The sequence below is a fragment of the Lissotriton vulgaris genome, chromosome 7, assembly GCF_964263255.1.
Source record: "Lissotriton vulgaris chromosome 7, aLisVul1.2, whole genome shotgun sequence".
Classification (NCBI taxonomy): Eukaryota; Metazoa; Chordata; class Amphibia; order Caudata; family Salamandridae; genus Lissotriton; species Lissotriton vulgaris.
In genome coordinates, this window is record NC_141695.1 from 304238430 (window position 1) to 304263455 (window position 25026).

General features: G+C 44.2%; 1 protein-coding gene across 1 annotated transcript in view; it reads right to left on the reverse strand.

The window, feature by feature from the left end:
* SYT3 (synaptotagmin 3) overlaps positions 1–25026 on the reverse strand; it is a 320686-nt gene that overhangs the window by 219218 nt on the left and 76442 nt on the right. The window contains exon 5 of the mRNA XM_086930105.1: positions 10628–11006. Coding sequence (XP_086786231.1) covers positions 10628–11006 — 379 coding nt within the window. The remainder of the gene's footprint in view (positions 1–10627; positions 11007–25026) is intronic.

Below are 25026 nucleotides of genomic sequence, written 5' to 3' on the forward strand. Positions count from 1 at the left end.
ACACCCCAACGTTCTGCCATTGTCAATGGCTACTTGCCATTGCACTACTTATCAATGACACCGACGGGGCAGACTTAATGTCCAAAATGTACCAATCCGTAATTGCGCTACTCCCACCCAGAGAAGGAAAGACAAGGACGGCATGGGTGGGAGACTTAGGACAACCAGTCCTAAGTCTGGGCGAAGTTTGGGGATACTGCTGCGAACAAAATCGCATGGTCTCCTTCAACCATAAACATAAAATATTGCACTTTAAGTTCCTCAGACGGGCATATATTACACCAGCTAGAGTGCATCGCATGGATCCAACACGCACCCATGCCTGCCCTGAATGCTCTTCTCCACAGGCCGATTTTACACACGTCACTTGGAAAAGCGGGGAGACAGCTAGATTTTGGATAGGGGTTATTAGTGAGTTATCTTGCATGGCAGAAATCCCCATCCCACCTTCCCCGTTAACGGCGCTATTTGGGATACGCAAAGTATCACCCTAGGTCTGTTTGCAGCTTCTGTGCATTAGCGCTGTTGTTGTCTAAAATATAAGTAGAGCTGAAATGGGGTTGCAAGCACTAACCTAAGGAGAAGTATTGGTTGTTTAGCTTGTTCCACTGCAACACGAAGAGTGAATTGTACGCCCAACTACAACCTCTGAGATCACGGCCACTAGACATATGGCAACCATACAAGTCATACTTACTAGCATCGGTGGGCTCCTAGATGGATCACAGCCTATTGGTGGATAGCCTCCAAAGGAGTTGTGGGGGTGCTGGCGTAAGTACAGGGCAGCTGGGTCTAATTTCAGAGGTGACTCTTCCTCACACCCCAGGGCGTTAAGAACTGCATAATATTTCAAGTGTAATGTTTGTACATGGACCGATAATACACAGCTGTGGATTGTTATTCTTGTTTTTATTTTTGTGGAAAATATAAATAAAGTTTTTTTAAAGTATTTAAATGAAAAATAAGTTAATAGTGCAATGGCATTTTTTATTTTGTTTTATGCCTTTCTATTTAAATATATTTATATATATATAAGAACATAAATTTACATTTATATTTAACAATATAAGCCTTTATTTTTTAGTACATTTACATTCGTATATGGTGAATGCCAGAGGTAGTGAATTTACCTCAAAGTGTAAGAAAAAAACAGACACATCTATGTGTAAGTTTATCTTTATGAATAGCCCCCTGCTTGAATGATTATGACAACCTTTACCATTATAATGCTTTATGCCATATGGTTGTTGTTTCTAACCACTGTAAACATCAGCGACTAGAGGTGGGCGAGCCAACAACATTAGCAGGGGGAGCCCAGCCAGAGTCAAGCAAAGGGTCTGGCTTGGATTTAGATTCCAGGAACGAGCCGAGCCCTCAAAATATATGCTAATAAACCATACAACAAGCTTGATATAAAATATGATAAAGTCTCTTCAAGTTCCAAAACATGTAATTCTTTACCACGAGGAAGCTTTGACAATAATAAGGCACACTTTATAGCACTACACTGAGAAGAACTTATTAAATGTGTTATTTTTGTACAACTGGACGTCTGAACTCTCATATTTGAAAGTGCTTTCATACCCGATAATAAAGAAAAGTGAGCTGGGGCAAATAAAACGTTTATCTGATAAAACAATTGATGTGGGGAAGACACACTGCATCCTGATTTTCTGGTTTCACTTTGTACAAATCAGCCAATAAATAAATGGGTATCGATTTGTTTTTCTTCATGTTACCTCAGTGCACTGTTCAAAATGCAGCACAAACTAGACCCGATGGGTATTAAAGTGCTTTCCATGAGCACCAGTCACATTACACATGGTCACACAACTGTTTCTAGGCATGTGGAGTGATTTGTCTAGAATCACAGTATAAGTTGAGCCGACGCTGAGATTCGAACCCAGTCCTGCAGTTCAACTCGACAGCTCTGACCATAAAGCAAGATCCTATGGGGAGACAGGCAGACAGAAGCCATAGGAAAACTCGGCTCGTTGTGGGCTCGAGATTCCAACAGGACCTCGAGCTGAGCCAGACCCAGAGCCAGGCTTCCGGCTCGAGCCTGGCTTGAGCTGTCAGTGACTCGACCACCTCCATCAAAGACTACAATTAACCAACTAAAAAGTTGTTTAATTTACTGATCAACCTGACAAGGATAGAAGGCTGAGTCTAACTAGCCCGATTTAAACTTATCTTTAATTTACTAATTGACTGATCCTTTTTTCTTAAAATATAATAAGAATATAATTCTTTACCTTTATTTTATAAATAATGCTGGGCTGAAAGATCTATTCACAGTTTGATTTTTAACTAAAAGGGTATGTTCTGATCAAGAATTTCCAATCCTTTTTCATACTCCAGGTCTTCTGTGGTCTCAGATAATTGAATTACCTGCAATCTCCCATCACATTCTGATTAAATTATTGAATTATTGAAAAAGGCAATGTGATAAATGTGTTAAATTATGATAGGGCTGAAAACTGCAGATATGGATTATAAAATAACACTCTAATTTTATTATATGACAGAAAAGCAGAGACCTCTATTATTTAACAAAAGGTTGCTCAAGCATTATTTTAGATCCTCTCATGCTACGATATGGCGTAATAGTGGGAATTGATCATTATTCTGGTCACTCAAAATTATTGAAACTAAGCCATTGCACCGCATCGCACAATGATGTCAACTTTCCTGTAAATTTAAAGTGCAGGAGCATGCGAACAAGAAGACCAACAAAAAAAAGTGAGCGCTGTTGTTCGCAACAATTGTGCTGTTTGCTCTATTTTTAGTGCCATTCACGTCAACACATTTCACACTAAAATACAGTGCTAAATGACAGATTAGCATTTTGATTAATTGCACATAATTTCACTTAGTTTACCCAAAATGTTACATAATTACATGACAATATATCACGCGGATTTGGCATAGTCCTAGTTTATAATTTGGAACACCACAAGTTCAAGTTCAAGTTCGGGCATTTATATAGCGCACCACTCACCTGGAGGGTCTCAAGGCGCTTGGGGAAGGGGTTCATTATTTGTCGAATAGCCAGGTTTTAAGTTCTTTTCTGAAGGGGATGTGGTTTTGGGTAAGGCGGAGGTGAGTGGGGAGTGAGTTCCAGGTCTTGGCAGCCAGGAAGGAGAAGGACCTGCCACCAATGGTGGATCTTCGGATGCGCGGGACTGCGGCGAGGGCTTTATTGGACGATCTTAGTTGGCGGGTGGGTTTGTAGAAGGACAGTCGAGTGTTGAGGCATTCAGGTCCTAGGTTGTAGAGGGCCTTGTGTGCGTGGGTGAGAAGACGGAACGTGATTCTTTTGTTGACGGGAAGCCAGTGGAGGTCTTTTAGGTGTCCGGTGATGTGATCTTGGCGGGGGATGTCCAATATGAGTCTCGCTGAAGCGTTTTGGATGCGTTGGAGTTTTTTGCTGTGATTCCGGCGTATAGTGTGTTACCATAATCCAGTCGACTCGTGACCAGTGCGTGGGTGACAGTCTTTCTTGTCTCGAGGGGGATCCAGCGGAAGATCTCTTTGAGAATGCGCAGTACGTTGAAGCAGGAGGATGAGACTGCGTTGACTTGTCTGGACATCGAGAGAGAGGAGTCAAGGATGAAGCCAAGGTTACGTGTGTGGTCTGTGGGTGTGGGTGCTGTGCCCAGAGCGGAAGGCCACCAAGAGTGGTCCCAGGCAGAGGGGGAAGATCCTAGGATGAGCACTTCCGTTTTGTCTGAGTTGAGTTTTAGGCGGCTCTGTTTCATCCATTCGGCTACTTCTTTCATGCCATGGTGAAGATTGGTTTTGGCGGTGTTAGGGTCTTTGGTGAGGGAAAGGATTAATTGGGTGTCGTCGGTGTAAGAGATGATGTTGAGGTTGTGTTGGCGCGCGATGGATGCAAGTGGGCTCATGTAAACGTTGAAGAGGGTGGGACTGAGTGATGATCCTTGTGGTCCTCCACAGATGACTTCAGTGGCCTCTGAGTTGAATGGGGGGAGTCGGACTCTTTGAGTTCTCCCGGCGAGGAACGAGATGATCCAGTCCAGGGCTTTTCCTTTTATGCCGATGTTGCTGAGGCGTTGTATAAGGGTGCTGTGGCAGACTGTGTCGAAAGCGGCGGAGAGGTCGAGTAGAATGAGGGCCGCTGTCTCTCCGTTATCCAGTAGTGTTTGGATGTCGTCTGTCCCTGCAATGAGGGCGGTTTCGGTGCTGTGTTTGGCTCGAAGTCCGGATTGAGATGGATCGAGGGAGTTGTTGGATTCAAGGAAGGCGCGAGCTGGCTGTTGACGGCTTTCTCAATGACTTTGGCGGGGAAAGGGAGGAGGGATATGGGTCGATAGTTTTTAAGTTCAGAGGGGTCTGCTGTGGGTTTCTTCAAGAGGGCGCTGAGTTCGGCGTGTTTCCAGCTTTCTGGGAAGGTGGCGGAGTTGAACGAGCAGTTGATGACATCACAGAGATGGGGTGCGATGATGGAGTCAGCTTTGTTGAAGATGTGGTGGGGGCAGGGGTCGGTTGGCGAGCCAGAGTGGATTGAGTTCATTAGGCGATGGTGTCTTCAGTGGTGATTGGGTTCCAGGCGCTAAGGTTATTAGTTGGCGGAGTAGGATCTGAGGGGGTTGGGGAGGGTTGATCATTGGGAGTGTTCTCGAAGCTGTTGTGGATGTCGGCAATTTTGTTGTAGAAGAAGGAGGATAACGCATCGCAGAGGTCTTGGGAGGGAGTGATGTCGTTAGATGCTGCGGTGGGGTTAGTGAATTCTTTGATGATGTTGAAGAGTTCCTTGCTGTTATGGGTGTTGTTGTCGAGACGATCCTTGAATGCTGATTTCTTGGCGGAACGAATCAGTTGGTGGTGTTTGCGGGTGGCTGCCTTGAGGGTGGCCATGTTGTCGGTGGTTGGGTTTTTTCTCCATGTTTTCTCCAGGGTGCGGCATAGATTCTTGGATTTTTTAAGGTCATCATTGAACCAGGGGGCCTTTTTGCTGGCTGAATTGATCTGGTGCTTTTTCAGGGGTGCTAATTCGTCAGCACTGTGGGTGATCCATTGCTTGAGATTGGTGGCCGCTTGTTTTGGGTCCAATGAGAGGGTGGGAGGGTTTTGGTTGAGTGAAGTGAGGAGTTGGTCGGAGGTGATTTTGTTCCAGTTTCTCCGTGGAATAGGTTGTGGGCAGTTGTGGGTCAAGGTGGTTTTGTAGCTGAAGTGAACACAGCTGTGGTCCGTCCAATGGAGAGCTGTGGTACGATCAAAGGAAATGTGCTTGCTGGAGGTGAAGATAGGGGCGAGCGTGTGACCGGCTACATGGGTGAGGGTGTCCACAAGTTGTTTGAGACCGAGATTGGCCAGGTTGTCTAGAAGGGTGGAGGTGTTGCTATCGTGCTTGTTTTCAAGGTGGTAGTTGAGGTCTCCTAAAAGAATGTAGTTCTCGGAGGCGAGGGCATGTGGGCTGATGAAGTCAGTGATGTTATCGCTGAATTGGGTGCGGGTTCCTGGAGGCCTGTAGATGAGGGTGCCTCTGAGTGTGGTCCTATGGTCGGTGTGGATCTGAAAGTGGAGATGTTCGGCGGTTGCAAGATTATCATCGGAGCTGGTCGTGGTTTTGATGCTGTTCTTATGGACCATGGCGATGCCTCCTCCTGTTTGGACGGTGCGGTCTTTTCGGATGATCTTGTAAGCGTCCGGTATGGCTATGGCGATGTCGGGTGCTGATGATGTGTTCATCCATGTTTCTGTAAGGAAGGCGATGTCCGGTGATGCAGTGTCGAGTAGGTCCCAGAGTTCAGTTGCGTGTCTGTGGACCGAGCGGGTGTTAAGCAGGATGCACTTCAGATGATTAGAGTCGGATCTGTGTTTGGAGGAAGTGGATTTGGTGGGGGTCCTGAAGCAGTTGAACTTGCATGAGAGACAGGCGAATGGGCCGTGGGTACGTCCTGGGGTGGCTTCACAGCATTGTGGTGTGCGTCCGGGGTTGAGGGCGAGGAGGGTTGCTGCATCATATGTGAATCTAGTGGGCTGGGTGCGGCGGGGACCAGGGGTCCTGGCACTGGGCGCGGTCCAGGCGTGGACGGGCGTAGACGGGCTTACCTTTGGCGCACCTTCGGCGCGACCGCTGCGCGTGACCGCTGCGTGCAAATGCATCTGTCATGTATGGATAGTGGAGGGGGAGGGGCGAGGCAGGGTCAGCTGGGAGGCGGGCGCGGGGTGGAGCTACGGCCAAGTAGGCACAACAAACAACAAAATGGCTGCAGGAAGGGGAGAGATGAAACTGGGTGAGCCTGGGGGTAAACAGAGGCACAATCGTGTTACAGTACTACAATGCTCTTAGCCACCAATGCGCAGCTTTACCAGTGCAATACCGATATGATAACAATCAAAGAATCACAATGCAGCAATTACACACGATAGGATGGGAGCGAGCAGTGCAGGCTATGCCAGTAATGCGGGGGAAGGTCGCACTGGGATTAAGCCTCTAGGCGCTACGATACCGCAGGTCAGCAGGCAGCAATCAGGCGCTATATTTCTTCAAAGCCAGCAAGCCTTGGGAGCGTGGTGGGTGTGACATTATCAATATGTGCACAAGTACACAGACAAAAAAAATTTAAAAATGCAAATATCTTATAATTGACACCTACTGTTTTTCTCACACGCTTAAGTACATGAACACATGTTGTGTAAACTAAATAGAAGATACATATAGTGGAAACTTGGGTAAGTGTAGGGTTTTCCAGCACCATTCAAGTACATCCGGACCACTTATATTTACCTGCTTACACACATCCATCGTCCAGATGATTATGGGATGGTGCCTATTTTGAAAGAAACTCAATTTTAACAGGGGTGACAAATCCCCAATTGAGGGTATATCTCAGTATGTGAGGTGGTCATACCACAAGCTGGAGCAGACTATTTGTTTTGAGCACCGGCACAGGTAAGCGGGGTGGGGTGTGGCAGGGCGCCGCAGTGGGGGATGCCGACAACGACGGAATATGTGTTAGATTTATTTATTTAATGCCGACTTACCCCCTCCAACCCTGCCCCGCCGCCGGCCACCGCTTTTACCAATGCCGGCCGCCGCTGGTTTTAAGTTTGGCAGATATTAATGAAGCCATAGAAGGGGAACAATCTTCCATTCATAAATCAAAAGTGCCAGGCAGCATTACTTGAAACACATCTCGTTTTTTCACAGTCATGTTTCAAGAGCAATGTGAGATACGAGGTCAGCAGGATTCCCTGTGATACCATATCTTGGTGGACAAGAAAGCCACATAATCACCACTAATGCAGTTGGTGACAGAACATACTTATCAATTAGATGTATGTTCAGACTCAACAGGAGCACCTATACAAGTTTATAAAAGCGACACCATTGCCAGCACACAGGACGCGCTGTAAGATCTCTGAGTACACAACTCCCCACACTGGGGTCTCCAATCCAGAATTCTGTATCACCAACTACTCAGCTAGTAGGGTCTCCTGTAGAGACGGCCAGACAAGACCCCTATACCAAAAGTTTATTTTAATCTAAGCGCTGTACGAACCTATTCTTCACATAGAGAATCTCCTGTTGAGACATCCAGATGTGACCACTTCTAATTATATGGGTTTCCTATTCAGTTGTCTAAATAACACTAGTTGTACAGACCTCCAAGTACCACGACTCTGCACGCCAAGAATTATTTATTGACAAGACACGAGCTTCACATACACAACTTATCTGTATAGATACAGACCTCCAGGAAAGACCATTTCCCACTGTGAGGTTTCTTATCCGGAACTATGTATAACCAACAACTCCACAAGAATAGCCTCTTGTTTGGACCTCCAAACATGACCACTCCCCAGACTGAAGTCTCTTATCCAAAGCTCAGTAGAGCCATTATCTTCACATGCAGCAGCTTGTTTTCAGCCCACTCCTTACAACTAGGGATTTCAACCCATACCTCTTTTTAGTGCTGCTCCTGAAATGGTGTTTGTTCTGTCTAGACTAGAACACAATATAATGGCATTCTTCAAAGAGATTCTCCATTATCTAGAGCATCGTAGAAGCAACATCTGTACAAGGGGGCCACCATTTCAGAAACTCATAACACCACTCCCCATACCAAGGGTCTATCATCCAAGACTGTGTAAAACTAATTTCTCATGGAGGGTTTCCTATCGAGGTCTCCAGGTAACACCATTCCAGCATTGAAGGTCTTCTCTTCAGATCTCTGTATTAACCCCTTCGATGCGGATGACAAAGCCAGCTCGTCATGGGCGTTACCTGCGCTGCGCGCATGACGAGCTGGCTTTGTCACCTAACCCGCGATTTTTAAATTTCAGCGCGCAGCGGGAAAACCCGCTAGCCCGCATGCGGTTAAGGTCCTTTTTACAGGTACGCCGGTCCACAGGACTGCTGTACTAGTGGTGGCGGTCTGACCACCACTACCACTGCAAGTTCACTCACAGTATTCAGAGTGTGGCGGTTGGACTGTCACAAGACCGCAGCATCCACCGGGGGTCCAGGATCCCACGGCAGTTACGCAGCGGAAGAGGTCAGCAATATGCTTGCAGTGCCGCTGCGGTACCACAATGCACATTACGGGTTGTCCGTCCACCGCCCTTTTCATGACAGTCAGCCCGCCATGAAAAGGGTGGGAGAGAGGCAACTAAAGGGAACCTAATGGGCCCCCTGCCGCTCCTGCGCCTCGGGGTGCATGCATGGCGTGGCATGCATGCCACACTGTTCAAGAACGTGCTGCAGGCACTGTCATGGTGGCATCTGCAGTTAAGGCTATGAGCATTATACAGCTGCCACAGTGAGACCAGTAAAGTACTGCCCGCTCTCAATGGATTACAGTTGTAATCTGGTGGGCGGTGCTCGACAGGCTTGGCAGTCTTCCTATCGGCTCAGCTGTGGTGGGCCGACAGGGACCCGTCAAACTCGTAATAAGGCCCTAGGACTATTCCAAAAACACCTTACTTCAATATAAGCCACACCTTTCTCCAGTGGGCTCAGACACATGGCTCCATATAACCCAGTTCTCCTTATTGAGCATCCGTACCAAGATCTCCAGATACGATCTTTCCCCACAAAGAGAGTCTCCTATCTAGATATCTTTAGAATGAAGGCATGTGGTACTAACCTCAATATAGCACCACTACCAACAAGAAGTCACTATTAGTATATGGCTGCTAATGCTGAATGGTGTGCAAACAGGTATGTTTGCACAATTTAGCGTTACAAGTTGCACACCCCCAATATTTATTCCAGTTTATAGTATGCTAGGATGTACCTGGTAAACTTTTCATGGGGAAAAATATCAGAAAAAGGTACAAATCTGTACCAATTGGGAGTGTAACTAATATTGCAGATTATACCTCATTCCAAATTCATCAATCCAGAATGAGGAAGTAATTTACCACCATGGAATAATCTTAAGGTACAGTATTGAATTTTCCTAGGCTTTCAAAATGACACCCTAAGTTTCTTTTACCTAGAGCTCTGTTATTCCCCCTGGTAACTGAGCATTTCTTATCTAGAGATCCAGATAAGTTCACTTGCCACACCAAAGGTCTTTGAAAGTTGAGTGTCTACTGGCCAGACATTGGTGTAACACCACTCCAGACATTGAGTGACTTTTATACAAAAGTCCATATAAATAACTTCTCCTCCTGCAGGGTCTCCTGTCCAGAACTCCGGATAAGACCACTCCGCACACTGACACTGATGGTTTCAAGCTTTCTGTGTAACACTATTCTGCGTACGTAGGTTCTACTATCCAGACCTGGATGTAACCCTACTCATCACTTTGATTGTCTCTTATTCAGTAGTCTTATTTAAAACTCACTAAAACTAGCCATATAAGACTGCTCCACATCCTGATGATCTTCAAGCTCTCTGTATAACACTACTCCCCACCTGAACATCTCCTGCCCACACCTCAGTGTAACGCTATTGCCTACACCGATAACCCTTATCCAGAATTCCGTAAAACTAATTTCTACTCACTAAGGGTCTCCTGTTCAGACCTCTAGATAACATTGTTCACCACATCCATGATCTTCAAGCTCTCTGCAGAACACTATTGCCCAGCTGCAGGTTTCCTGTCCAGACTTTGGTATAACCACACTCCCCACTCTATGGCACATGTATCCAGAACTCCCTATGACTATTATCTCTATACGGAGAGTATCCTGTCTAAGCAACAAGACAAGATAGTTTCCTACACTGAGGATCTCCTAGTCAGTGCCTCTTGGTGCAGTGCACAGCTGCCATGAGTATTAATTAAAAGTGGATTAGCAGTGAAAAGTTACTTGGCAGTGCAGGGCTCTGAAGGCCCCTAGTTCAGAGCACAGAGGCCAGGATTAAGGAGGTGGGCAGTGAGAGTCTACCTGGCAGTGCAGGGTGCTGCAAGTGCAATGATCAGTGGTTATGATTATTGCTAAAAGGCATGTATTGATTGACAGGTTGCCTGGCAGTGCAGGGCATCGCAGCAAGCCTCTTCATGCAGTGCATGGTGACAATGACTACATAGAAAATGGACATTAGAAGTGTGTCTTTACCTGTCTGTTCAGGACACTGCATGCTTCTAAGTGTAGGGTACAAAATGTGTGATTAGTGCTGCAGGGCAGGTGAGCAGTGAAATGTTACCTGGGTGCCGGTGCAATATTTGCCACTTGCTGGTGTGAGTGTGCATTGGGGATTGGTGCATCCTTGCTGGTGACCTGATTTTCCACAGGGATGTCGGGGGACGTCTGGCTCAGCTTGATGTTGGCATCGGGGTATGAGTCCATGTCCAGATAGGAGCGCTCGGGCATCTCCGGGCCCAGCTCCACACGCTCCACCAGCAGGTCCCCATAATGGGAGTGGTGGAGAAGCCCGTGGTGTCCATGGTCCTTGCGCGGCGTTTGAGAGGCTCCTTTATCCCGCCAAGGAATCCAGCAGAGTTTCCAGGAGACAAAGAGCGAGACCCCCAGAAGCACAATGCCACAAAAGGTGACGATGACGGACAGGAGACTGACGGAGATCTCTGCAAGGGAAGAACACAAGAAGGTGAAGACTGGGGAGCAGCCACGAGGTCCTCACCAATGTCAAGTGCGTTCATCTTACTTCTAACTCTCCTTTCATCAATCCACCAACTTCACCCGGGCTCTTTTCCAATGTCTGCCCAACACTACATCTCAGCCGAGCATTCACCTACTGTAACCCTAATCCTTCCCAAAATCTACACTCTGCTGTCCCAGTCCATTCTAATATCCACCCACTCACCCTCACTCACTCCTTCATATAATGCAACAGCTGATACCCCACTCTTTTGCTATTGCCACCTACTGCTAACATTCAGTCCACTTGTGCTCACCTACTTCACTCTCATTACCAAACTCTTCCAACTCCTACCTCACTCTTTTTTTGCATCATCAACCTCAATGTCTCTCCCTTGTACGCACCAAGACCACCCTCACTTCTTACTAAAATCTTCCCACCTCTATCTCTTTCACCTGCCATATCTTCTCCGTCAACCTATTTCCTTCCCTTATTCCACTCTCTGGTGGCTTCCACCTTCCCTATACTCTGACATTTGCCCTTACTTCTTTCCAAAATCCACCTGCTGTTACCTTCTCCTTCTCAGTATCTGACCACTTTCCCTCACTCCTATTGTTTAACTGCTTTGTTCACTCTAAATCATTCCCATTATCACCCTACTCTACTGTTATTCCTTCCCAACACACACCCACTTTTAAACTACACACCTCTGTCCTGCAGTTCAATCACTCTTACCACTTCCATCCCATATGATTCATCCAGCCTTCACTGCCTATTCAGAGAAATATACAACCTCAACCCACTCCTGACACTCATTGAATGAATATCGACCAATCCTCAGAACCAGTGTCACCCCTGCTAAATATATCCATCTATCTCTTCTTCCCAGCACCTACTCAGAACTGCATATCCCATTTGTTAATATTACCCCATGATTTGTTCATGTTGGCCACTAGCACCAAAACGTTTGCCTACTACAGTAATCTGCGAGATTCTATGTCACAAAATAACAATCCACCCTTAAAGGCTATTTGCCTTTAACACATACTTTTCAGAATACACAAGCCCTACTTGCTTTGTAATAACTTCTCATTATAAACAGATCACACCTAAGGAATTGGACATAACTTTTCTCAGTGAACTGATAATGCATCTTTCCTCTAAGAATGGTTTGGCACTATATACAACCCGGGCTTATAGAAGTGTGCAGAGGCAAACATTTATAAAAGTACAAATATGTAAAAAATGACAGTTTGCAAAACAATATATAGCCCCTCTCAATAGGGCCTAGCAAGAATCATCACAGTGAAATTCTTCTCCCAGTGTTTGTCTGAGTGGGTCAGCAACACAATACCCCTTGCCTATGATTGTAACATTATATGTGACCAGTTAAATACCTTTTTATGGTCTGTAACATAATGTGATAACAATCCACTGCTGCAGGCCTGGTGGCTTTACCATATGCTTTTCACAATGTAATAACTTTTCATAATAAACAGGCCAGACCTATGGCATCAGGCATACCATTCCCTTATACACAGTTCAAGGCTATAGCTGTTATCATTGGCTTCTCACCATAATCGTCTCCGGCCTACTGCACAGAGCATAAGCTTTCCCACAAGGCAACCAGTAGGCAAATGGTCATAACATTGCAAATGTATACAAAATTACTGGTTGCAAAGCAAACTAGTATCTTTCCTAATAGGGCTTAACAAGGATTTACATAGTGCAAATCTTTTATACTCATGGTTTGTCAGAGGAGGTACATCAAAACCCCTTGCCAACTAATGTAAACTATGAGATTCCATGTAACAAAAAGCCTAACTGTCGACTTTAGTTCAACAATGTCTATTGATTTAAACATGCAATAAATTTTACAATCAATATGTCTGGCGTACTGCCTTTATTGTAACTTTTTATAATAAACATTCAGGAATTACTGCCTTTATTGTAACTTTTTACGATAAACAATCAGGCATATAGCCTTTGTCATCGGCTTATCACCACCATAACGAACTTAAGCCCATTCTACTGAGTGTACGCCTTACACAGGGCAACCATACATCATACAGTCATTAAAGTACAAATATACTCAAAATTACAGTTGGCAAAGAAAAATGCTATCTACCCTAAGAGCTTAAGGGAGCTTAATAAGGATTATTGTAGTGCATATTTTCTATCCCCAGTTTGTTTGGGTAGATCACCAATGCAAAAACCATCATCTATTACAGTGATCTGTGAAATTCTCTGTAACAAATTACCTGCCTTCAGACTTTAGAGCAGTTTGAAAACAAGCCAGCCTTAAAAGTCTATTGTTTTTTAATGCATTCAGCAGGTGACACTTATTGGCTTTGTCATAATGTTTGATAATAATCAGATCAAACCTATGAAATCTGGCATGTTTCTCCCAATGAACTGATAAGGCTGTTACGCTCTAATATTGGCTTTACACTTCACCAAACCCCGGACTACTGAGGGCACCTAAACTGGCAACCATCATGCATACAGTTATAAAATTACAAATACAATACAGTACAAGACAGCTTACAAAGCAATGTACAACCCTTCCCAACAGGGTGTAAGAGAATCATAATATTGCACCTACCACCCCTGGGTTTGTCAAAGTGGGTGGTTAATATAGAAAAAACCTTGCCTACTGTGTTCACTTGTGACATTCCATTCAACAAAATACATATCTGTAGGCTTTAACATAGAGTAATACCAACCCACCACTAAATGCCTATTGGCTTTACCCATGCTTTTCAAAATACATATTTCAGACCTAGTGCCTTTAGTATAATATTTCATAATAATTTGGAAATCCTCTTGCACAAAACTAAATTTTTATTCTTGAGCCAGTTTGCTGAATTTTGCAACATTTAGCAGCATTTCAGAGTTTACGCAGGAAACAAGCTAGCAAACCAAACATTTAAATATCCTTGTTTTGATAGCAGAATTGAGATGGGTTACAAATGTTCACTATTACCGCTACTGATTATATTACGCGAGGACAACCCACAGAATTGCAGCTCCTCCCTCTGCAAACTACTTACTGTGCATGGTGGAAAGAGTGTGAGAGGTAAGGTACAGTACTTATCATCATCTAATACAGCAGAAAAAAGAGCTAGAGAATCAAGGTATGAACCATCATCAATTGACAGTACAGTTGCACAGAGCCAGGGAAACAAGGGATGGCCCCTGTCATTGACAGACACAGCAAAGAGGACGGGGTCAAAGAAGTAAAGACTGGTAACCACAATTGATCCACACAGGAGAGGAAAATGAACTGAGCAACAAGAGCTGGCAATCACCAATGGTCAACACAACACAGAAAAAGTGCGGAAGTGACGTATCAACCAACAATAAAAAGAGCTAAAAGGCTTGAGAAACATAAACTGGCAATTCAATGACCAACACAGTGCTGAGAACAAGAGCGAAGCAACAAGGACTGGCAGTCAAAATCAACATGAGAGATGGATTATATCAACAACGACAGCCAACTACCACTGACCAACACAGTGAAGAGTGTCAGAATAACACGTCATGGTAATCATGACCTGAAATCTATTCATTTGTGATCAAATAGTTTGTTCTTCAATAACCCACCTTAACTCTAGAATACATGATTTCTTCATTGTGTAATATTCATGTTATTCACATTTAGATTTAGCAGAGTGGACTGTATATACGTTTGTTATATTAAATGCAGGTAGACAGGTCGCACATGGGTCTATGTGCTCCAAACCATTTAGGAATTTAACGTTGTATTTCTGGTTGTTGTGATTATACCTTTCTGCTTCACGTACCAAAGTCACTGTGAGCTTGTGAAGTCCTGTACCAATATAGCCTTATAGCACGCAGTAGTGGGCCATACCAGCCATGAAAGGCCAGCGTCAGTGTTAAAGGCCTGTGCCTTTGGCGCGGGCCTTTAACAAAGGAGCGGACCCTTTATGCCGGTATAGCCAGACAGCTATGGTGAGCTGTAAGGCTATTAGAGCATTCCGCCACTAGAGGGCAGAATGTTCTAATTCGTAAAACAAAGGACTCATGGAGCCCCAGGGACTGAAGCTGTGAGGCCTTTGTTCACAGCAACAGCTGTGAACCACAACATTGGAATGTTGGAGCTCCAGGCTTCGACCAGCCATCAGAGACACAGAGCACTCCATTGGAGATGCCTGCTAAATTGCTTGCAACATCCCACCCTTGTCCTTGTAAAGTTGTTCTGTATTAGTGCCTCTGAAGTCCTTTGATGTCCTGTACTAGTGATTGTGTTGTCCTATGCTAAAGCTTGCAAAGTCCTAACCCAGGAATTGTGATTTCCTGTATTAGTGCATGTACTGTCCTGTCCCAGTACTTGTGAAGTCCTTTACCACTGTTTGTAAATTGTTGTGCTACTTCCTGTAAAGTCCTGTTCTAGTGTTTGTGAAATCCAGCTAGTACTTATAAAATTAAGTTGTATTGCTTTTGTAGTCTCGACCGAGTCCTTGTAAAGTCTTGTGCTAGTGCATGTAAAGTTTTGTTGTCCTGTCCTAATGTTTGTGATGCCTTGTGGCCCTGTTCTAGTGCTTGTGTAGTCCTGCCCAAGTGGTTGTAAAGTCCTGGGCTTCTGAAGTCTTGTTGCTCTGTCCCAATGCTTGTGAAGTCATGCAGTCCTGTTCTAGTGCTTGTGAAGTCTTACTGCCCTGTCCTAATGCTTGTAAAGTCATGCAGGCCTGTTCCAATGCTTAGGAAGTCTTGTCACCCTGTCCTATTGCTCGGGAATTCCTGTGGCACTGTTCTAGTGCTTGTGAAGACTTGTCGCCCTATCCTTATGCAGTACTACTGCCCTGTTGTAATGCTTGGGAAGTCTTGTCACCCTGTTCTAATGATTGTTAAGTCTTGCAGTCCTGTTCTTGTGCTTGGGAAGTCCTGTCGCCCTGTCCTAATGCTTGTGAAGTCCTGCTGCCCTGTTCTAGTGCTTGTGAAGTCTTGTGCTAGTTCTTGTGAATGTTTGTTGCCCTTTCCTAATGCTTGTGAAGTCCTGCAGTCCTGTTCTAGTGCTTGAAAAGTCTGGTCGCCCTGTCCTAATGCTAGTGAAATCCTGCGGCCCTATTCTAGTGCTTGTCGCCCTGTACCAGTGCTTGCGAAGTCTTGTCGCCCTGTAATAGTGCTTGCAAAGTCTTGTCGCCCTGTACTAGTGCTTGCAAAGTCTTGTCGCCATGTACTAGTGCTTGCAAAGTCTTGTCGCCCTGTCTTAGTACGTGCAAAGTCTTGTCACCCTGACTAGTGCTTGCAAAGTCTTGTCGCCCTGTACTAGTGCTTGCAAAGTCTTGTGGCACTAGTGCTTGCAAAGTCTTGTCGCCCTGTACTAGTGCTTGCGAAGTCTTGTCGCCCTGTACTAGTGCTTGCGAAGTCTTGTCACTCTGTACTAGTGCTTGCAAAGTCTTGTCGCCCTGTACTAGCGCTTGCAAAGTCTTGTCGCCCTGTACTAGTGCTTGCAAAGTCTTGTCGCCCTGTACTAGTGCTTGCAAAGTCTTGTCACCCTGTCCTAATGCTTGTGAAGTCTTGTCGCCCTGTACTAGTGCTTGCAAAGTCTTGCCACCCTGTCCTAATGCTTGTGAAGTCTTTTCGGCCTGTACTAGTGCTTGCAAAGTCTTGTTGCCCTGTACTAGTGAATGCAAAGTCTTGTTGCCCTGTACCAATGCTTGCAAAGTCTTGTCGCCCTGTACTAGTGCTTGCGAAGTCTTGTCCCTCTGTACTAGTGCTTGCGAAGTCTTGTCGGCCTGTACAAGTGCTTGCGAAGTCTTGTCGCTCTGTACTAGTGCTTTTGAAGTCTTGTCGCCCTGTACTAGTGCTTGCAAAGTCTTGTCGCCCTGTACTAGTGCTTGCAAAGTCTTGTCGCCCTGTACTAGTGCTTGCGAAGTCTTGTCGCTCTGTACTAGTGCTTGCGAAATCTTGTCGCTCTGTACTAGTGCTTTTGAAGTCTTGTCGCCCTGTACTAGTGCTTGCAAAGTCTTGTCGCCCTGTACTAGTGCTTGCAAAGTCTTGTCGCTCTGTACTAGTGCTTGCGAAGTCTTGTCGCTCTGTACTAGTGCTTGCGAAGTCTTGTCGCTCTGTACTAGTGCTTGCAAAGTCTTGTCGCTCTGTACTAGTGCTTGCGAAGTCTTGTCGCTCTGTACTAGTGCTTGCGAAGTCTTGTCGCTCTGTACTAGTGCTTGCGAAGTCTTGTCGCTCTGTACTAGTGCTTGCGAAGTCTTGTCGCTCTGTACTAGTGCTTGCAAAGTCTTGTCGCTCTGTACTAGTGCTTGCGAAGTCTTGTCGCCCTGTACTAGTGCTTGCGAAGTCTTGTCGCTCTGTACTAGTGCTTGCGAAGTCTTGTCGCTCTGTACTAGTGCTTGCGAAGTCTTGTCGCTCTGTACTAGTGCTTGCAAAGTCTTGTCGCTCTGTACTAGTGCTTGCGAAGTCTTGTCGCTCTGTACTAGTGCTTGCGAAGTCTTGTCGCTCTGTACTAGTGCTTGCAAAGTCTTGTCGCTCTGTACTAGTGCTTGCGAAGTCTTGTCGCCCTGTACTAGTGCTTGCAAAGTCTTGTCGCTCTGTACTAGTGCTTGCGAAGTCTTGTCGCTCTGTACTAGTGCTTGCGAAGTCTTGTCGCTCTGTACTAGTGCTTGCAAAGTCTTGTTGCCCTGTTCTAGTGCTTGTGAACTCCTCCTTGTATTTGTAAATTCCTACTGCTCGTGCAGTGCTGAGCCAGTTCTTATGAAGTCCTGCCCCAGGGCTCGAGATGTTCTGTGCTACTGAAGTCATATCCGACGGCTTGTGAATCCCCGAGTGTGGAGTGTGCACGTGAGGAAGATGACGGTCCACCCCTGGTGTGCTGGAGGATGAGGTAAGGTCCCAGAGAGATCGCGCTGCACCACGCCGGCTCCCATTCACTCCAGAACCTCCAGCGCCCCGAGAGGCACGAGCACTAAATAATGAATGCTTTTGCTTTTATCTGTGATAAATTATAAATATAGACACGTTTGCGAGAGGCTCCTTTCGTCTTTACTCAGCAGTAATGCTATTCCTGGTATCTGGCAGCACACGTCATCACTAGAAACCTGTCCTACCACCGAGGGGCAGCGATGCTGCAGCCTGACCTGCCCGGACCCTGGACCTGCCCACTCGCATACTCTCCGAGCTACGCCTCCTGTGCCACAGAGGAATAGGGCGACTGCTTTTACTTCCGGGTTTGGAGCTCATTCCTTTCCCTACGCCTAAGCTCATTTATTGCCTGGCTTTCAGTTCTTTTTCCTTTTTTTCTTTTTCATTTTCCTCGGTGTGAGCCCATTAGGTCTGAACTAAAGACGACATTAGCCGATTCAACAGGCTCAAGCAATCAAACTAAATGCATAAATAACAAGTCCATCCATATATATTCTAATATTGTATGGTACAGTGCTTAACTTAAAAAAAACATAAGTGCCAAGGATCTCGTCAGGAGGCCACTGCAGCTTGCAGCACCCATTGCCCCTGCCAGCGCTGCCAATGACAATTTAGACTTTTCCAGACCCCTGAAGCTATAAGTATGACTCGGAAGGCAGCTTTAATCACTTTTAAAATATAGTACATTGATAATAAACTGTTGTTCTGTTCAGCTCTAAGTTAGTGTGGCACCGCTCCCAGGTGACAGCTGTCATAAGTGCCGGTGTTGACAATCAAATGCGGCGTCGTGCACTAGAAACAACCTGCTCAAATTAAGCACTGGCTAGGGTTTTAATGCTGCACTCTTCATCTATTGGTCTGTTTGACTACCAGTCACACTTTCCTTTCAGCCAGTACAATGTACAGCATCTGCCAATGGGTGAGCCTGTGTCAACCAGTGGTTCTTTTGCTCTCGGGGTGATTTTCGTGATCACATGTGCACAACCACCTAAAAAGAAGTGCACTTCAGTGCTAGGGCTGATGGGTCAATACTTTTACAATGTTTTTTTTCTTCACATTCTTTATTCATTTTTTAGTCATACTTTTGTTTTTAATCGATGTCTTCAGCTTACAATGATTTAAAGCACATATTATTACATTTTCTTTGTGCCAATAAGAATAAACTAATAGTGGCTGCAACTACAATTTTCCTGGAGTCGGTGATAGAGGAGGATGCGTAGGATTACATTTAGGAAGGAATTGGGACATGGATGAGACAACAGCTGGAAACTTGAGAGTCCAATCTCAATGTAGAATCAATTTTAAAACTGAAGTCTTTCACTCAGGGTTGTGGCTCAGTACTTCACCCTACAATAGTGGGCCAAGGAACAGTATGCCAGGAGGAGTGATCTTCGCCCACTAACGGTAGCACCGTTTTTCCATATTTATTTTCAGCCACTTCGTGTCTGTTGCAAAATCATCCTGTGCCCTGAGCACCCCCCAAATGTTTGCTGACTGATACTGGTGGTAACTGACTTTGACTGACTCTGGGCTCTGCCTAACCAGGCCCAGGGCCAGTGCTATGTTGAAAGAGACACATTAGAATACAGTTAAAACACCTACATACACTAGGGTACACAATGGTATGGTAGGGGACCCCTGTGATTGGCATGACCTCCCCTATAGGACCCTAGTATATAAAATGGCAGGGGGATTGAAACTACCTAGAAGTCCCCAGTACCCTGGGGCATGGCAGTTTAGAGGACAGCTAGGACAGCAGTCTTTTTCTGCACTTGCATGTGTGCACTGCTGAAGCCTGAGGTCAGTTTAAAAACAGCCTTGGATGCCAGGACTGCTTTTACAAAGTAAATTGGGGCCAAACTCGACTTTGGTGTTTGGGGCACTTAAAAATGGATAACCTACAATGTTTTGGCATATTAGGGACCCCCAGGATCTCCCCTAGGTATCCCAGTGGTGGGCGGGGTCAGGTATTTATAAGGTACACCCTTATAAAATGAGTTTTTACATGCCAGGGTAAAGTTGAATGTTACCTTTCACTCCCCATGTTGTGGTAATGTGCAGCTCAAATTCGACTTTGATACTAGGAGCACTGCAAAGGGAGAATCTGCAATATTTCTACAGATTAAGAACCCCTAAAGTCTCCCCTAGTTGCACATGGGGTGGGGTTTCTGTAGATATAAGGCAAGTACTTTTAAAATATGTTTTTGTAAGTCTTGGTGCTGGACAAAATAGCCCAAGTCATTTCTCCCATTGCAAATCCCCTTTTACATAGGGTAACATGGTAGAACGTTATTGATTAATTACTATTGATAGGAGAGGGATAAAAATGCCATTCAAAGACTTCCCAGAATGTTATTAATAAATCCAACAATATCATATTGTTGAATTTCTCCTAAAGTGTACATACAAGACGTTATAAGACTTTCTTGTTTGTAGGTTCAAATTCAGCTTTCCAGTGGTCTGCCCTGATTGGTCAGAGTTAAATGGATTAGCCAGGCTGCCTTGAAGAGGTGATAAAGAGCCCCTGGGGTTAACCAGCTGTGCTGGCAGGGCAGTGTGCTATTCCATAGGAATGCCAGGCCAGGGTGAGGGGTCGTAAACTATGCTCTTCAAAGGGGAGAGCAGATGCCATTGTCAGTTACAGCTCTTCCCACCTTAGGCAGATGGTAGGATTAGGGCAAGTAGGAACAGATGCGGGGGGGGGAAGAGTCTAAGTAAATTAGCCATCCTCGGGGTGTGTTTAGCCAGCTCTTACCTCTTGCTGGAAAATCCGCCATTATGGATTTGGAAGATTTGATGCACTCTGGGATAAAATAATGCCACACTCTACAGGATTTGGTCATACCTTTGAGGAGTAACCTTCTCCCATTGGTCAGAAGTGACCTCCTGCGTGACCCAGAGAACTTGGAATAAGTATCTGAGAGGGGCAGAGCCCTCCAGATCTGCTGCTTGAAACTGAAGAGAATCAGAAGGGTCTGTCTGCGCTGAAGATTTTAAAGTGCATTTCCAAATGCTAGTACTCTGAGTTTGCACCTTTTTGCACCATTGGAAACTACAGCCCTGTGGATCAAACCTGCTTCAAAAAGACTAAAGAGTGGACTCCCTGCAAGCTACACGTTAACAGAGCTCACCTGGACTTCCCCACAAAGAATTCCCAGCCTAGAGTACCAGTGGATTTGTAAGGGCTTTGTTCAAGTGGATTGCGGAATTGAAGTTTCACACTTTCAATAACCCTCTTGGAGATTCCAGAACCTTGGATTGTGTTTTGGATACTTTGGGGCCTGCAAGCAGAACGCCAGGAAGGAGCTCTAACTGGACCCCGCCTGATGGAGAATGCAGCACAAAACAGTGGTGAGATTCCCCAAAACAATTTCTACAGGTGTGTCCCTGTCAGAGAAAACGAAATGACTAAAATGGGCACTTTTGGTTTCTAAGCACTAGAAAGTGACTAATCTTTAAAAATTCATATCCCTTGTTCCCTACAGTGGATTTTCTTCGTGTTGGTGTCATTTAAATGATACAAATATTACTTATTTATATAAATTGGTGTTAGATTTTTATTTTGTGTTGTGTTTTAATTTTTCACTGAAATTATGTTTTTTAAATGCTTTACATACATGTCTGAAGTTAAGCCTGTCTGCTCGCAGCCAAGCTACCAAGGGTTGAGCATAGGAATACTTTTTTAAGATCTATGCTGAGTCTTACCATGTGTTGGTGGCCTTATTGCCAGTGGCAGACCTACATTTGCCCCTACCAATAGCCCACTTTCCAATAGTGTCCATCCAGCATTTGATATTAGTAAGATAGTCCTGCAAAGTTTCTATAGAATACTCTGAACCAGTAAGCATACAAAGTTAAGCAGAATCAGCAAAAGAATCAAAGGGATGCCCATGGTTTCTGATGATACAGAGAACATAAATATTAAACAGGTGAGGTGAAAGGGTTGAGCCCTGTGGTATTCTATTTTGCAATGAAAAGGAAGAAGAGTAAAAGTTACTTAACATTACTTTTTGAGAGTATTTAGTAAGGATTCAAACAAAAGTAGAGCAGTTACTTTAATATTACATTCGGACAATCTAGATGGCGTAAGAGTTGGATCTACAGCAGTGTTTCCCAAACTGTGGGTCGGGATTTGGTGGGTCACGAAAGTCAAACCAATAATTAAAGATGCCTTTAAATATTACATTTATCTTGTCGCATTTGTTGTCAAAGACCGAGGTCAAATGTCATTTTATGTCTTCTTCTGCTTATTTATTTTGACATGGGGACTGGTGTTTACAAACTCCTCTCACTTTGCAGTCAGAGAAAGAAAAGTAAAGTGAATTATGTGGCAATCTTGCTCCGGTACATGAAGTGTGAAAGGATGGCAGTAGAATGTCATTTTTTCGTAACACACCACAAAATGTAAATATTGATAAACTGTCCATATTCAGCAGTTAGGAAAGCAAAAATGAAACACATTTTTATTGTAATTCTGGAGTGTGATGAAAACAAAGATTTTAATAGGATCAGAACAAATCAAGACACTTAACTTGGTGATGCACTAATAACAAATATTCACTTAAACCCGATTTCTACACATCATCGTCTGTGTGTATTATAGTTGTATCAGTAAAACTGTATGTCTGTGCAAGTTTAGTGACAATTTGAATGAAAATGGTGATGTCTGTAAATAACAATCAGCTACCACACGATGCTTTAGTTACATTAAAAAATCGCCCATCTCATGTCCATTAAAGCTAGGTAAGTCGCTAAAGTTTGAGAGACTAAAAAGTGGGCAGTGGTACTAAAGTGTTTGAGAAGCACTAATCTACAGGATTGAAGGCTGCTGACAGAGCCAGTAGAATTAAGACACTGGTGAGGTTAATATTGGCAGCCATCAAAAGATCATCTAGAATTGCATTTGGTGCTGATCTAAGGGCCGGACTGGCAACCACATCCGGCCTTGGTAAAGTGCTCGTACCCACTCGGAGGGTTGGAGGTGCCAGCGAGCTCTTTGCCGGGGTCGGGTTTCGTCCGATTTTGGTACAGGGCCGATTTTGCAGCTATGCTGCAAATACGGCCCTGTAACAAAAACGGTCCCCAGGGGCCCAAAACCAGCCCCCACCCGTGCGGCGCACCGGGGGATTGCCCGGTGCTCGCTATGGCTAGTCTGGCCCTGCTGACTCTCTGTTTTTATAAGGACACAAACCAACCTGGGCTTCCCCCAAAAGATGATTCTTTTCCACATAAGTATACAGTTGTTCGGCAACAATGTTTTCAAGAAGTTTGGCAGCAACAGGAAGCAATGCAACTCAATGGTAATTAGCTGTGTCATCGGTTCCAAATTACGCTTTTCAAAACGAACTTAACTAATCTATCTTGCTTGAATTTGCTAGGAACAATTCCAGATTGTAAAGGCAGATTAAAGACTGTGTACAATATTAAAGAAAGTTCTGGAGTTTATTTATGAATTATATTGATATAAATTGGATCGAGGGGAGAGTCTGACTAACAATCTTTCAAAATTTTAGAAGCGTGATCTAGACAGGGGCAGTTTAAACTTTTGAAGTAAGAGGAATCTGTTATTCAAGTAATTGGAAAATAGGTTCCAAATAAATTAATGCCACCTCTTCTTCCTTTGACTTTGTGGCATTTGCTTATGCTCCCTCTGTGAGATTGAAGAGCACATTGAATTGATCTTTAATTTAAAAATAACAGGATATTTGGTCACAAAAAGATTGGGAGATAATTCCCAAGGAAATAGAAGTAGGGGGTGAGATAAATCATTAATGATTTCAAAAGTCTCCTATATGCAATTAGCTGTATTGTTTTTTCAGGCTGTAGTGGTGGCTTTCTTTCTACTTTATACGTGTAGCCTTCTAAATAAGTTTCTATTCCGAGTCCTATTGGATATCCCTTTTGTGTTCCACCGGCCTGGTTTCCAGTTTGAGAAAGATTCAACTTTCGTTGAACCATGAAGTACCCTTACTTTTGTTTGGCTATCTTGGAGGAGCAATGGTACTTGCACTGATGATATTTAGTGTAAATGGAGGTCGCACAAGAGAGGTCAGTGGTGACTAGAAGGAATCTTTAAGCATTTGCCCGTTTACTTTAATCAATGTATGTGTGTGTGTATGTTGTATTTCTATGATGTGAACCTAGTCAAAAGGCAGCAGCTGCTCTAACATGTCTTGGGAGATCCAAACACGGTTTGGGTTTATGCAGAAGGTATACATTAAATACTATAAGTAAGAAGTCTGTCCAAACTTAGAGACACATTGCAAGAGAGCAGGTGGAATCTGAAGGTGACAATACTGCATCTAGGATATGACCACCTGACTGTGTATTAGACTTAATTATTTGTGTGATGCCACACTTGGAGAAAAGAGTGAGTAGCTGAATCAAATTTGAGTTGTCAATTTTATCAAAGTTTAAAAGCACTGAATATGAGGCAAGTTTTATGAGAAGCACTAAAAGTCAAGAAATTCAAGAAAAACTAGCTAAGTCAAGAAATTCTGGAATAAAAAATTAGAGGAGAAAACTGGTGGATGGTAAGTTAGCATTATTGCCAGAGACTGTTTTAGACTAATGATAAGAGAAACAACAAGAAATGTTACAGTTTTCGGAATAACACACAAAGTATTAGTTGCCCTACGGAAAAACCAGCGAACAATCAAATAAAGCATATTTTAAATGAGCTTTTGTATTAGTCCCCATGGGCAAAGGCCCTTATTCATTCACATCAAATCCAAGCCTGGAATAATCCTAACTGGTTTAAGGCTCACTTTTACCATAGAACCCTGTCACTATCTTCAGTGGAATGATTAAGAATAAGCAGGACCCAATCCAAGCTACATCAGCCATCGATCATTCTTTTGTTAAATAAATACAAATAAATCTTTGGTTCACCAATCTCTATAAGCTTTGATAGTTTCCAGTACATATTGTCTTGCTTCTTTCCTCTCAGTTTTTAGTTAAAAATTTAATTTTCTAATTTTTTAGGAGGGCCACATATTTTGATTTTAGTACTTTCACTTCAACGTCTAAATTATGCTTTAGAGATTTCTTGTAAGGCTGCTACATTGAACGGATACCTCTACACTCGCAGTAACATGTCTCAG